The 13,435-nt window shown below is 42.2% G+C and overlaps 1 protein-coding gene across 6 annotated transcripts in view; it reads right to left on the bottom strand.

Moving 5' to 3' along the window:
• ZNF711 (zinc finger protein 711) overlaps positions 1-12,818 on the bottom strand; it is a 102,439-nt gene extending 89,621 nt beyond the window's left edge. For all 6 annotated transcript variants that reach the window (XM_072627144.1, XM_072627145.1, XM_072627147.1 and 3 more), the window contains exons 1-3: positions 12,728-12,818; positions 5,011-5,199; positions 1,966-2,050 (exon numbers count right to left, since the gene is read on the bottom strand). In XM_072627144.1, the coding sequence (XP_072483245.1) occupies positions 1,966-2,050; positions 5,011-5,159 (234 nt within the window). In that variant the 5' untranslated portion in view covers positions 5,160-5,199; positions 12,728-12,818. The remainder of the gene's footprint in view (positions 1-1,965; positions 2,051-5,010; positions 5,200-12,727) is intronic.
• Positions 12,819-13,435: the final 617 nt, after the last annotated feature.

Raw genomic sequence — 13,435 nt, 5'->3', positions numbered from 1 at the left:
AAAATGCCCAGAGAACAGTGAAATGATGAAAAATGAGATTCCTGTTATAATGAATATTATAGCCTCAAACTTCGAGTTCTATAGAGATTTTTTTTCTTATTAGAAACAAATGAGCTTTTAATTCAAATTGGATAACTGGACTATACTCAGAAATATTCTGCTATTGCTTTTCATATTTATGTAGCTTCATTTCCCTAAGCATGTGGTGTGGCCTGGACTTTGTCTTTGACCCTCTTCTCTTCCCTCCCAGTGTTCTCTCCCTTGGTTACCTCGCTGGTTCCCCTGGAGTCAGTGATCTCTAGTCAGAGAGAGCTAGGTATTCCTAGCAGCACCAAAAGGTCCTAAACTCCCTTTAGGACTTCATATCTAGCCCTCAGCTACCAATTGCCTGCTCAACATCTTCACGTAAATTCCTATGGATGTATCAAAATCAACATGTCCAGGACAGAAATTCTTGTCTTCCTCCCTAAACCTATTCCTCCTCCCAATTTCCCAGCCTCCTTCCTTCCAATCGCAAAAGTTCACAACCTGTGTTCTCCTAGCCTCTCTTCTCTCCCTCATTATATTAGCTCTGCATTTTACCTCCATACCTCCCCCAGATCCAGCCCCTCCTCTCTCCTCACAGCCAGGACCACCATTCTATTTGAGGCCCTCAGTAACTCTCCACCAGGCTACTCTAATGACCTCCTAATTGGTCTTTATGCTTCTAGTTTCTTTCCTCTCCGGTCTATTTTGCACAAAGCTGTTCAAAACATCCTTTTAAGGACCAGGTCTGAACCTGTTACTCTATTGAGTAGAAACTTTCAGCTACTCACTATTATTGCTAGGATAAAATACAAAGTCTTCCTCCTAGCGTTTGAGACCATCTACAAGCTGGCACTCACCTACCTTTCCAGCCAGAGTTCACATTATTCTCTGTCATTCACTCTGTATTCCAGGCAAACCAGACTCCTAACTGTTCCCTAGACATCTATTTCCTGCCTTTGTGCATTCATTCACACAAGCTTTCCCTTGAAACATAGTAGGCACTTAATAAATGCTTATTGAATAGAATTGAAATGGCTTACCCATTAGGGAGAAAATAATACTGTTCTGTTTTGGTAAAATGAAGATAGTTTTATACATTCTCTCATCCCACTCCTAGTGAATTATGTTTGAAAATATAATTCAACAGATTTATAATCTTTGATCATCACTGCCAAATTAAAAAAAAGCCCAACAAGGTTCCCGCTCATTCTTAGCAGCTGTTTCTAAATAGTTGGCTCCTTTTTATGAGGCTAAGCCACTCCAGGATTCATTTATATGATTTTTAGAATTTTTCCATCACTTGGGCCTCTCACTAGCACATGAGGTTTTTTTTTTTTTGGCCTGTCTACTTTAGAGAGTTTACCAGTTGAAACTGATACAAGAGTGTTATGTCCTATGGAAACAGCAAAACCACATAAGCCTAAAATACAGAACACAAGAATTTTTCAAGGGAAAAAGGGCAGAGATAAATTTCTCAACAGAAAACAAAACATTGTTGCATAGCCTGCTCCTAGAGAAACACTGAATGTATGGCTAAGATGGGACAAGTTGGAAAAGCACAAGCTAAATGGAAAAAGGAAGCCAAGTCTCACCTCCCCCCACTCCAATCTGATTGCTAGCGACAATTCCTGAGAGAGCAATGGCTTGCTGCAAACTTCTGAAAAATATCACAAGTCAATCTGCATGAAACAGCAGAACTTGACTCCGAAGCATCCCGTTCCTAAGCAGCCATCAGGCATCAAAGTCATGACTGGAAACGCATCAGTCTGAGCACACTGCCCTTGGGACACTTGTGGAATTCACCTCGGAAACTGTCAGTCTCTGCATCTCTAACTTTATGAATCTCCTTTGAGTTTCTAATCTAAAGCTTTCCTAGGTTGGCGCCATACTTACACCTCAAGTTAATTGGATAAATGAGTCTCACTGTTTCATATTTACCTGAAAGGGCAGTTGATAAGGTGCCTCGTCAAGCATATAAGCAGCATTCTTCTGAGGTTGGTGTCTTGGTGCAGCCTCTTCTTGGCTGGCACAGAAAAAACAACACGAAAACAAAATTAGAGTACCACATTTGCTTATGACTTACAGATCACTTTTTGGATGAACCCAATGGTGAATGGTCAAAAGTGAATTTTCACATTTTTAAGACTCTCCTATAAACAATGTGCAAAGAGGAAGTATATATTGTAATAGTGGTTAAATTCATATCTCAGTTTACCTGGAGCAAGATAGGTCAGTTCACTGCTTCAACCAGAGGACATAAGACTAGATAGACCTGTGACTGATTCATGTATATGGACCTTTTAAAATAAATCCCAAATGTGGTGGCAAAGAATTAGAAATCAAGAGGATGGATGCCCATCCATTGGGGAATGGTCAAACAAGTTGTGGTATATGAATGTTCCATAAGAAATGGTGACCCAGCAGATTTCAGAAAAACCTGGAAAAGATTTACACGAACTGATGCAGAGTGAAGTGAGCAGAACCTGGAGAACATTGTAAAAACAACATTGTGGGATGACTAACTTTGATAGACAGCTCTTCTCAGCAAAGCAAGGGTCTAAGACAGCTCCCAGGGGACACATGATGGAAAACACTATCCACATCCAGAAAGAAGCATACTATTTGCACTCCTTCCCTCTCTCTCTCTCTCTCTCTCTCTCTCTCTCTCTCTCTCTCTCTCTGTCTGTCTCTCTGTCTCTCTGTCTCTCTGTCTCGTTTCTTCTTTCTTGTGGTTCTTCCCAATCCAGTCAAAGGGTAGCACTTGAGGACCTAGAGGGCCACATATGGCCTGAAGGCTGCAGGTTCCTCACCCCTGGACTGTCTTTTAAAGGTAACACCAACCACAGGAAGAGATGCAAATACAGCAGTTGAAACAGATCCAGCCATCAGGAAGTGAGACATAGAACTAGGAGGGCCCAGGCTCCCTGGGGAGAGAGACCAGAACAACCTTTCAGGAGATATGGAGCTGAGGGAGCAATCTGAACTTATCCCTTCACTGGGACTCGGAGTCACGTAGACTGTAGAAGTCACCAAAGAATGTGGAACTGCTAGGGCAGTTGTCTGGACTATTGATAGACTTGGGTATAAGTCCTTTCTTATATTAATTACATATGAAATAAAACCTGTTCTCTATTCAATGTTTTGTTAACATGACTGCTTGCATGAGAGCTGAAGGCCCTTTTCTTTATGGGAGAAGATCAAGATATGAGTCAGATTCTGATGTTCTTAGGGAATACCCTGAGTGGGTGCCTGAGCTTGGGAGTTACTTATAGGACTTAGCACAGTTCATGGTACTAAGTCCTATAGGTGACTTAATTCATGAGAAACCTTCAAGATTGAATCTGGTCTGTATGCGGCCAGAACTATGGTTCTAGTTCAGATGTTTAAGAGAAGACTTAAAATTGGAAGCCAGGGCTCCTGACACCCAATGCATGTTGTTGTTGTGTTGTTGTTGTGTTGTTGTGGTTTTTTAACTATAACACAGCAAGCAAGGCTTGAACGGAGGATAGGAATATTGGGAGTAATGAGTCACAGTCATAATTTTGCAAAATATCTAAAATTTAATTTTGCAAAATTAAGATACAAATTTTAATTCAATTTAACAGATCATATATGGCATTCATATGGCATTGGGGGTGTCACAGAATTACGTATTTCAAATGATCCACATATCAGGATAAGGAAAGCCATATCTCATTAGTGGGGTATGATACCCCAAAACAGATTTGAAATTCAATGAATTGATATCAAGTAAATAAGATTTTACTCTACTGAAACCGTCACTTTTTTGTTCAGGAGAACTGCAAAGTGGCAGAGGTCTCCACTGACACCATCATCACAGTCTTCTCTCTCACTGTACCTCCGTTTTGATTCTCTGTTGTGGCTGGTTCTGCTGCATACTTATTACATGTTTTTAAATTTTCAATTTTTACTGATCAATTTTGTTTCTATATGACCTCTCTTTCCAAATATGCCTCTTTCCCTCTCTCCTTCCAGCAAGGAGGAACAAAAAAGCAGGTCAGCAAAACCAAACAACACATCAACTGAATCTTACAGTATATACATACACATAGTATACAGAAAGGACCACCCCTCCCCCACCCCCATCCCACCTAAGAAGGGCCAGGCTTGGTCATTATAAGTACTTGGAGTTAAGTTGCATTAACATTTGTTTCTATTTGTTTCATCTTATGGTCATAGAGCATTCTCGCACACTCCATCTCATTTAATTTTCATGACAACCCTGGGAAGAAGTAGGCAGGATAGCTGAACTTGGAGGTAGGAGGGCCTGGGTTTGAAGCTCATCTTGGACACTTGGGAGCTCTGTGACCATGGCTAAGTGATTTAACCTCTTTAAACCTCAGTTCCCTCAAATGTAAAATGTTAACAGTGCCTACTTCACAGGACTGTTGTGAGGAAGATTAAATAAGGTCATGTATGTAAAGTACTTTGCAAACCTTAAAGTGCTATGGAGATGCGGGCTGTCATCATCGCCATCATCTCCATTTTATAGATGAACAAACCAAAGTGAGAGAGGGGTTGAGTGACTAGGGCAAGGTAATGTGGCTAAGTGAGACTTGAAACTTGGGCTAGAGCTCAGTCATCCTGGCCCTTATCTGTGGGTTCTTTCTATTACCCTATGTAGGCCCACCATGTAGCCCAACCAAGTAGACCTTGTTTCAGGGGTGCTATCATAAAGTGGCGTGGCAATGACAGCAAGGTTGCGAGAGGTGGGGAGAAAGGGGGATCATGCTTTAGGTATCCAATGCCATGGCTGACTCAAACAGATTGGTGCTCTGGGAAGAGGCCCTATGGATTTCATTCCACTCAAGCCTGGCACACAGAAAATTAACCCTTCAAGTTAGTTTCCATTTGGGTGAGTGTACAAACAGATCAAGCATCTGAAGAGATGGAAAAATCTTCTTCTTAGTTCCTGAGGCATGTGCCGACCATCATATTCAGAGAACTTTGGAAATATCTTACCTGCCCTGAGTTTTCTGCTCTGATCTCTTTTGACAGTAGTGGACGGTCTGCATTATTACACCAACTATTAAAGCCAGTCCTATTCCAGGAAGCACTGCTATTAAAATCAGGTCTAGAGTATTCCAGAGTTGGTCACATTTGGCACCCATGTACCAGTAATCGCCCCAGTGACCTCTGTAATTTGGGCATCTAGAGATAGGAAATAGAAAGAGAAATGACTCATTAATTAGGTAAAAGGAAAGGAGACATTTTCATCCCTAGCTAACTCAAACACCACATTGTTTCTCCAAGTTTATGATGTTTCACTTTATAGCCCTCAAGAGATGGGTGTTGTCACACTTTCCAGAAAGCCCACACATCGAGGCAGTTCCATAACTGCCTCCCAGGTTTCCCTAACCAGCAGCCAGGGAATGGTGCCAGTGATGGAAAATGGAAGCCACCACCACCCCCTCTCCCAACTCTGCTACTCATGGGCACCCTTTCCCCTTGTCTGTTTTCTTACAAGGAATGCTGTGAGAAGGAAGAAACAAGCTGGGCCTGGCCTACAACCTGAAACTTCTGAGTCTCCAGACTCTCCTCCTCTCTACTCCCGCCCTCAGTGAGAAAAGAGAGCCAGCAACTGACTCTGGGGCCCACACTGGATATGGAGGAAGGAGCATGGGAAGATAGAAATAGGGAAGCTGCCAGCAGAATTTGCTAGCCCCACATCTCTCAAGGTTTCACATTCTCCTCCTCCTCCCCCTTCTCTCCCTCCTCTCTGGTTCCTCTTCCCACCCCACGCCCCAGCCTAGAAAGGAAACATTTTGTAGGACTAAGTAGCACACATGCACTCCTAGTATTTTGAATGAGCCTTGAACATTCTTTAGGAATCTCAGCCAAAGTCTCTGACTCACGGAATGGAGGCTGAGGCCCACAGAGGGAAGCCCTTAGGTTTATGGCTATCACTACTTGGTCCAAAACCTGGAGTGGCTTTCTGCTGTTTATCCTAGAAAGTGGCCCCCAGGTTGTCCACAATGGTCACTCAAGTCTCCCCTTCTCCTCTTTTGCCTAGAGTATTGTAGTTGCTTTCCAATGGCTCTGAGTGCCTGCAGGCTTCCCTCTCTCCCATTCAACATCCCCCACAGCTGCCAAAATCGTCTTAAACAAGTCCAACCATGTGACACTCCCTGGCTCACAAAACTCCAGTCCTGCCTCTACTGCCCTTAGGATAAAACCACCAGCTCTTCTTCCTGGCCTTGAGCAAACCTTCCCCATCTGGCTCCCATCTCTTTTTGCAGGCTTCTTTCCCATTAGTCCTCCTTACACACTGGATATTCCTAGAATTTGGCTTTCTCTCCTTTGCCTCTAGGCCTCTTTCCCTCAGTGTTTAGAAGATCCTGCCTCCTTACTTCTTTTTCTTAGACTCTAACTTCCTTCCAGGCTCAGCACAAGCTGCCACCTGCTCCAGGAAATATTCCTGTCTCCCAAGTCATTAGTGCTCTCCTGCATTCTTCAAATTTGCTCAGATACATCTATTTGTCTAAATGTCAAATCCCCCAAGAGTGCATACAGCAGGTCACCGAGGGGAGGGCCCTCAGGGCCTTGTACACAGTAGGTGTTTAATAACTGCTTGCTGAATGACATTCTATTGCAAACTGTGTGTTCCAGGCAAACCAGACTGTTTTCTGTGGGCCTAAAATGGGCTCCTTTCTTTCCCCACTGATTTCTCAATTCTCCCTCTTCCATAAAGCTTCCTCCTTCCTCCCCCCCGAATTCCTCTCCCCTCAAATTTCTCCTAACAGCCTTGTGCCTGAACCTCTTGTGTGTGCTTCTCTCCTTCCACCCCCGCATCACAACTGTTTGCATGTTTGTGCCCATCCCCCCATTAGATCCCAAGCTTCAGGAGATCCAGGGCCTGCCCTTCTGAGATTAGGCACTGAGCATATGGGGAATGGAACTAAGTGGGCAAATGATGCCCACTCCAACAAGAATGGCCGCTGGACAGCTCTTCCTTGATGTGGCTTTGGAGGTTGGATTTCTGTGTCCTACAGAGGGGTGAGAAAGTCAGGGTGGGGGTCAGGGTAAAGGGGAGGAGAAAGAAATAGGCCAGAGACTTAGTGAATAAACTATTTCTCTGTTATGTTGCTCTAGCAATGTGGTGATGGTCTGGAGGAAATACTAACACCACCAAGGACCAAGGAATAACCTATGTACTTGGCACGATACAGATTTAACACACACACACGCACATGCACACGCACACACGCACGCACACACATGCACACACACGCATGCATGCATATGCACACACACACACCTTAAAGAACTGACATTTTGCTAATGTGGGTACTTTTGCTACTAATGCAAATTGTAGTCCTTTTGTGGCTCACTCAAGGGACACTTTGCTCAGCCCAGTCCTTGGCCAATAGACAGACACACAATCCATCCTCACCCGCGCTTCACAGACACAGTTTCTGAGCACCCAGCATCACCTCTGTACCGAGGCATCCAAGGAGGGTAGAATAATAACCCTTCATAAAACTTGATCCATTGGTGGAGATCAGGGCAAGTTTCCATCAGCTCTTATTCAATCTCACAAATTTCTTATTGGAAAAAATATACACACATATATACATGTATACACCTATACATGTATATGGAAACTATATACACACACATATATGTTTCAGGATTATCTTTGTTATTCAGCCTGGGTAAGTAGCAAGAAGGAATTTTCCATTCTTTACCAAAACCTGGAATATGCATTCCACAAATCAGTGTTAAAATGTAAAATGCTTTTCTGATGGGAAATCATATTTTAAAGAAAAAGATTTCCAATTTTTTTTCTCGCTTTCTGTTTACTGTGAAATGCTGACCCTGCTTGCAAGTCAGTAGATGGGGTAAGTGGTCCACATCAGTTATTTCAAAATCAAATAGAACTAGGGGTCACTGAAGGATGCATAAGGATCCCTGTGGGCACGTATAGACTTAGAAAATCACACAGTAACACTATCTTCCTGCCATCGTATTTTTATTGATTTTGTTAAAACATTTCCCAATTATATTGTAATCTGGTTCCAGACTTCACTTGGGAGTATTGTGGCCTGCAGTTTAACTTTGATCCCAAACACTTTGTGAATCCATCCCTCTTAGGTTGGACTTTCAAAAACAAAATGGCCTACTTCAAAGAAATTGTCAGGTTGACTTCTGTTCCATGGCTTTAGTTTAGGGTAAAATAGTGTTTTGAACATCAATATAGCTTCTTTTACTTGTTTATTTCAACAATGCCATGAGAAAATTTAGAGAATTTAAGAATAATTATGAGATAATTTACTTTGCCTTTCCTGATCCCCAAAACTGCTAATGCTCTCTCTCCCTTTAGTTTACCTACCTTATATTTATGTGTATTTATTTCTTTATATTTATTTTGCATGTATGCGCATACACATGTGTGTGTGCGATATGTATACATAAATACATATCACCCATACTTCCTGTTCTTCCGCAAGGCTGTAAACAGCTCTTTGAGCGTAGGGGCTACTTCATTCTTTGTAGGCGTGCTTGGCACACAGGAGGCATTTAATAAATGCTTGCTGAGGGAATGTGCGTACCCACTACCATCTTGTCAATGCCAATCAATCTATCAGCAAGCAACAATTAAGCACTTACAATATTGTAAGTTATTGTCCTAAGGACTGGGGATACAAAGAAAGCTAAAAATGGGTCTTGTCCTCAGAAAACTCACATTCTAATGGGGTAAATGATATATACACAAACAGATACATACAAGATCTATCCCAAGTAACCAGAGAGGGGAAGGCATTAGCTGCTGGGAGGTCTGGGGAAGTCTCCTTCAGAAGGAGTTGCTTCTGTCGTGTTGTGAAGGAAGCCAGGAGGTAGAAGTGAGGAAGGAGTGCATTCTAGGCATGATGAAGGCCCAGAGATGGGAGATGGAATGTTGTGTATGAGGTACAGGATGGAGACCAGTATGGATAGACCATAGAGGGAACAGACATGGAGGGAAGTAGTATGTATGCAGATTAAAATGGTAGGAAAGGGTCAGGTCGTGAGGAGCTTGGAATGTCAAATAGAGGAATTTATATTTGATCCTAGAGGTCACAGGGAATCATTGGGGTTTACTGAATAAGGGATGGATAAAGACAGACCACACTGTTAGGCAGTTATGTGGAGAATAGATTAGAGCAAGAAGAAATTGGAGGCAAGAAAGACAATTAGGAAGTCTTTTGAAATAGTCCAGGCAAGAGGTGATGAGAACTCAAATGAGAGTGTTGGCTGTGTGAGTGGAGAAAAGATGTATATGAGAGCTGTAGTAGAGAAAGGAACTACAAGATCTGGCAACTCACTGGATGGTGGTACTTCCAGTGGTGATGGGGAAGTGCTAAAGAGGGGTGGGTTTAGGGGAAATACGATGTAATCTGCTTTAGAAATGTTGAGTTTGAGATGCCTGCAGGACATCCACTTTGAAGTATCTAGTAGGCAGTTGGTGATGCAGGACCGAAGCATTTAGAGCTTCTGATTGCACTAAGACTTTTGGGACACCCTGGATATAATTAGGAACCATCAGGATATAGCAATTATAACTGTCAATATAGAGATAGGTTTGATATGATCACCAAATGAGCTAATATAAGAGTATAAAGAGAAAAGAGAAGAGGATCTAGGTCACCCATATTAATGGGCACAATATGGATGAAGATCTAGTCCAGGAGACTGAGGACAACTGGTCAGAAAGGGAGGAGGACAATGTCACAAAAACCCAGAGAGGAGAGATTATACAGGAGACAAGGAGAGTCAACAATGTCAAAATCTGTAGGAAGGATGAGGATTGAGAAAACTTTATTAGGCTTGGGAATTAAGAATGCCTGGCAACTGTGAAGGGGATGGGAGTTTCAGGTGAATAATGATATTGGCAGCCACATTGTTGAGGGTTTAGAAGAGAGTGAGAGGAAGGGAAGCAGAGGCACTAAATACAGATGGCTTTTTCCAGAAGTTTAGCTGAGGAAGGAAGGAGAGGATAATAGAGATACAGGATGATGGCCAGAGGGCATTATATTTCTAGTAAAGTTTTTAAAAGGTTGGGGGAGCACCTGGATGTGTTTGTAGATAGCAGAGAAGAAACTAGTAGATATGGAGAGATGGGAGATTAGAGATGGAGTTAGAGTACAGATGATTGAGGGCAATCTTTTGGAAAACACAGGAAGGGAGGGAATCAAGGATGCATGTAGAGGAGCTGACCTTGGCAAGAAGGGGAGGCTAGTGAATGAAGGAGATAGAGGGGGATGATGTCAGATGGATATGAGAGAAGAAGGTTGGAGAGGAAGCTTTCAGCAAATGGCCTCTGTGTGGGAGGAGAGGGAGGGAAGGGAAGGAAGAGAAGGCAAAGACTGAGACAGAAGAGGAAGTGTGGAACAGCCATTGTAGTGGGTGGGATAGAGAAAAGATCAGGAAGGAGTAGAAAGAATGCCTTGTTGCACTGAGTATAAGACTGAGATTAGATAAGGTAAATTTCTAATGGGCTCAGTCCGCAAGGTTTCATGATTTCTTCCAGCATTAAACTGATAACTGTAGCAAAATGGATTAAAGATTACTCCAAATAATGTTGAGTAGTATATTTGGAACAATGACATTATTATTTAAATATATTGGGAAATGGGCACCCAAAGCTCAAAGTACTTCACAGCCATATAATTAATCCACATACCTGGTCAAAGTAAGACAGAGAAGTTATGGGCCCTGAAGCAAGGTTAGGCAGTAAGTTAAGATGAACTCTTTGGATTAGATTTGGTGTACTGCTTGGGACAGGAGCTTCCAAAGAGGCAGAATAGGAAACTATAGGCATACCGAGGGGATGAACTCATCAAAATTTGAAAAATAAATAACACAATATAGCTCAAGGCCTCCTCTGATTCTTTCTCATAGTGGAGGCTTATTAATGGCTGTGCCAACCAAAACACAAGGGCAGAGAGATCCTACCCAGTTGTGTAGAGGCCTGGTGATAGCCTGCCATACAAAGACTGGTTGAGCTGGGCTCAGAGAGGCTCATCACCATTGGGATGGTGATGGTAGGATGAATACTTTTTCTACATCGATTCTGGAAGACCATCCACTAAAGTGTAAAAAGGCTGTCATCTGTATCAGTGGAGGGAGGGCCCTGAAGGGTGTTAAAGACATTTTAGGAGTGACTGTAAAGAAGGGGAAGAAGGGTAATCGGGGTCAGCTTTAGACTAAACTGCCCTCTCTTGTAAGTGCCCCTCACTCATTCCCTTTTTCTTTCACAAAGCCACTCTTTTCCTCAAACATTTATCACCAACCTTTTTTCTATCCTTTGATCCAGTGGTGAATAAAAATATTATTTAAGAATTTTAACTTGATTTTAAAATGAAAGCTATTTTGTGTTCTTACATTAGGAAAGTGCTAGATCTAGAGTTAAAAGACCTGGGTTCAAATCTTGGATCTTCCACTTACTTGTCACCTTGGGGAAATTGCTTAGCCTCTATAGGCCTTAATTTCCTCACTTGTAAAATGAGAAGGTTGGACTGGATGGCCCTTGAGATATTTTCCAGCTCTAGATACATGACCCTATGACCTGAAAACAAGGAGGAATACACCGACAAGGGTAGATTCATGTTTTAACAAGAGATATTGACAAGTCCTTTCCAGCTCAAATAGGTTAGCAGGGGCATGAAGGCTATGTTCAAGTATTTGAAAGTCTGTCACATGGGAGAATCATTAATGTCCTTTGGCCTCAGAGGGCAGAAATAGGAGTAATGGGCAGATCTGGGATTGATATAAGGAGTCATCCCAAAATGGACTTAGTAAATAAAGAATGGATTCTCTACTGCAGGAAGTATTCAAGTTGAGGCTGCATGACCACATATCAGTGATGTTAAGAGGGAATTTCTGGTCAGGTACAGGTTGGACTAGATGACATCGGAGGAGGCCCATCCAAGTGGAGATTCTGGGAACCTTTGACTGTATATAAACATACCTTACTTTAAATTCACATACAAAAACTGCAGACAACTCACATACACAGATACAAACTTATAAAACAGATAACAGATAACTTTCGGTGATAGAACAGTAATCACTTTAATCTCTTCTAGGTCCAAAGGTTCAAAGAGTCAGATCCAGACAAGATCTCAGTCATCACCTAGTATGACACCTTGTTAGACAGATGAAGTTAACTGAGCCCTATGAAAGCTAAGGGACTTGTCCAAAGTCACAGGGATAGCAAGTAGGAGAAGGAAGGCCTGAATCCAGAACCACTAACTCAAATCCAGTGTGCTTTTGATGCTGCCAGACTGCTAACGGGGAAAAATGAAACCCAAAATTGGTCCGCACAGCCTGACAAAGCCTAATGAAAAGTACACTCTTTTCTGGGAATCTGGTGAGTCCCAGAAGATCTGCGATGGGTGGGAACTGTACCCATAGAGAACAGGAAGGAGCATCATATTGTTTATGGGAAACTATGCACTGTCAATACCTTGAAGGTCAAGAGAAGTCAATGGCATTGAGGCTTCCATATTGGGCACAATTGTTAAAATGGATTTAAGTGATGGCTATGGATATTTGCTACGGAGTTCAATTATACCAAATATATAGCAGACGTCGTCATAAGACATTACTGTATTTTTGAATGGAAGGAGTAAATGAGGCAATGGAAAATGATCACTTACAATAGGCTCTTGGTCATACAGACTGGAGGAAAACTTACTTGCAAAAAGGCACTCCATTTTTGCATGCACAAACAATATCTCTTGGACAGAAATCATCTAAATTTCCTAGGCAGTTATCAAAGTCAGCCACATCTGTGCAATTCGCTGTAAATGAGAAAAAAAACACAATCCACTTCAAAGAGCACTCAACAATATTTAACAAAGACTACAAACTTATCTAACATATGGGTAGATAGAAAAATATCTGAAAATACAATCATAGTCATACAAAGTGCTTTCCTATACACCTTCTTATTTGACCCTCATACTAATCCTGTGAGGCAGTGAGAGTTGATGTAATTATTCTCATTTTACAGATGAGGAAACTGGGGCTCAAAGAGTTGAAGTAATCTGCCCAAACTCATCTAGTTAAAAAGTCTGGAACCTATGTTGTCTCCTGACTCCAACTCCAGTGCTCTTTAAAGAAAGGGGAAGTTTGGGGCAGCACAGGAAGTGTTTAGAGTACCTCATTTCAAGTAGCCCCCTCCCCCAAATGAGATTCGATCCCATTACTTTGTAATTGACCCGCATGCCATAAGAACAGAACAGCCAAGATGGGAATTCAAACCGCAAAGATATCACGCTTGTTCTAAATGTAGGGTGGCTTTTTTTTCCCACCAAGAGATTGATTATTCCCCTTTGGCTAAGGGGAGTTCAACTATGGCCCCAGCAGGGCACTGGATTTCCTCCATATGGTTCTAGATTGC

Source organism: Notamacropus eugenii, chromosome X, assembly GCF_028372415.1.
Source record: "Notamacropus eugenii isolate mMacEug1 chromosome X, mMacEug1.pri_v2, whole genome shotgun sequence".
In the NCBI taxonomy this organism is placed as follows: domain Eukaryota; kingdom Metazoa; phylum Chordata; class Mammalia; order Diprotodontia; family Macropodidae; genus Notamacropus; species Notamacropus eugenii.
Note: the sequence above shows the minus strand (reverse complement) of the source record. Positions and strands in the feature narration are given on the sequence as shown.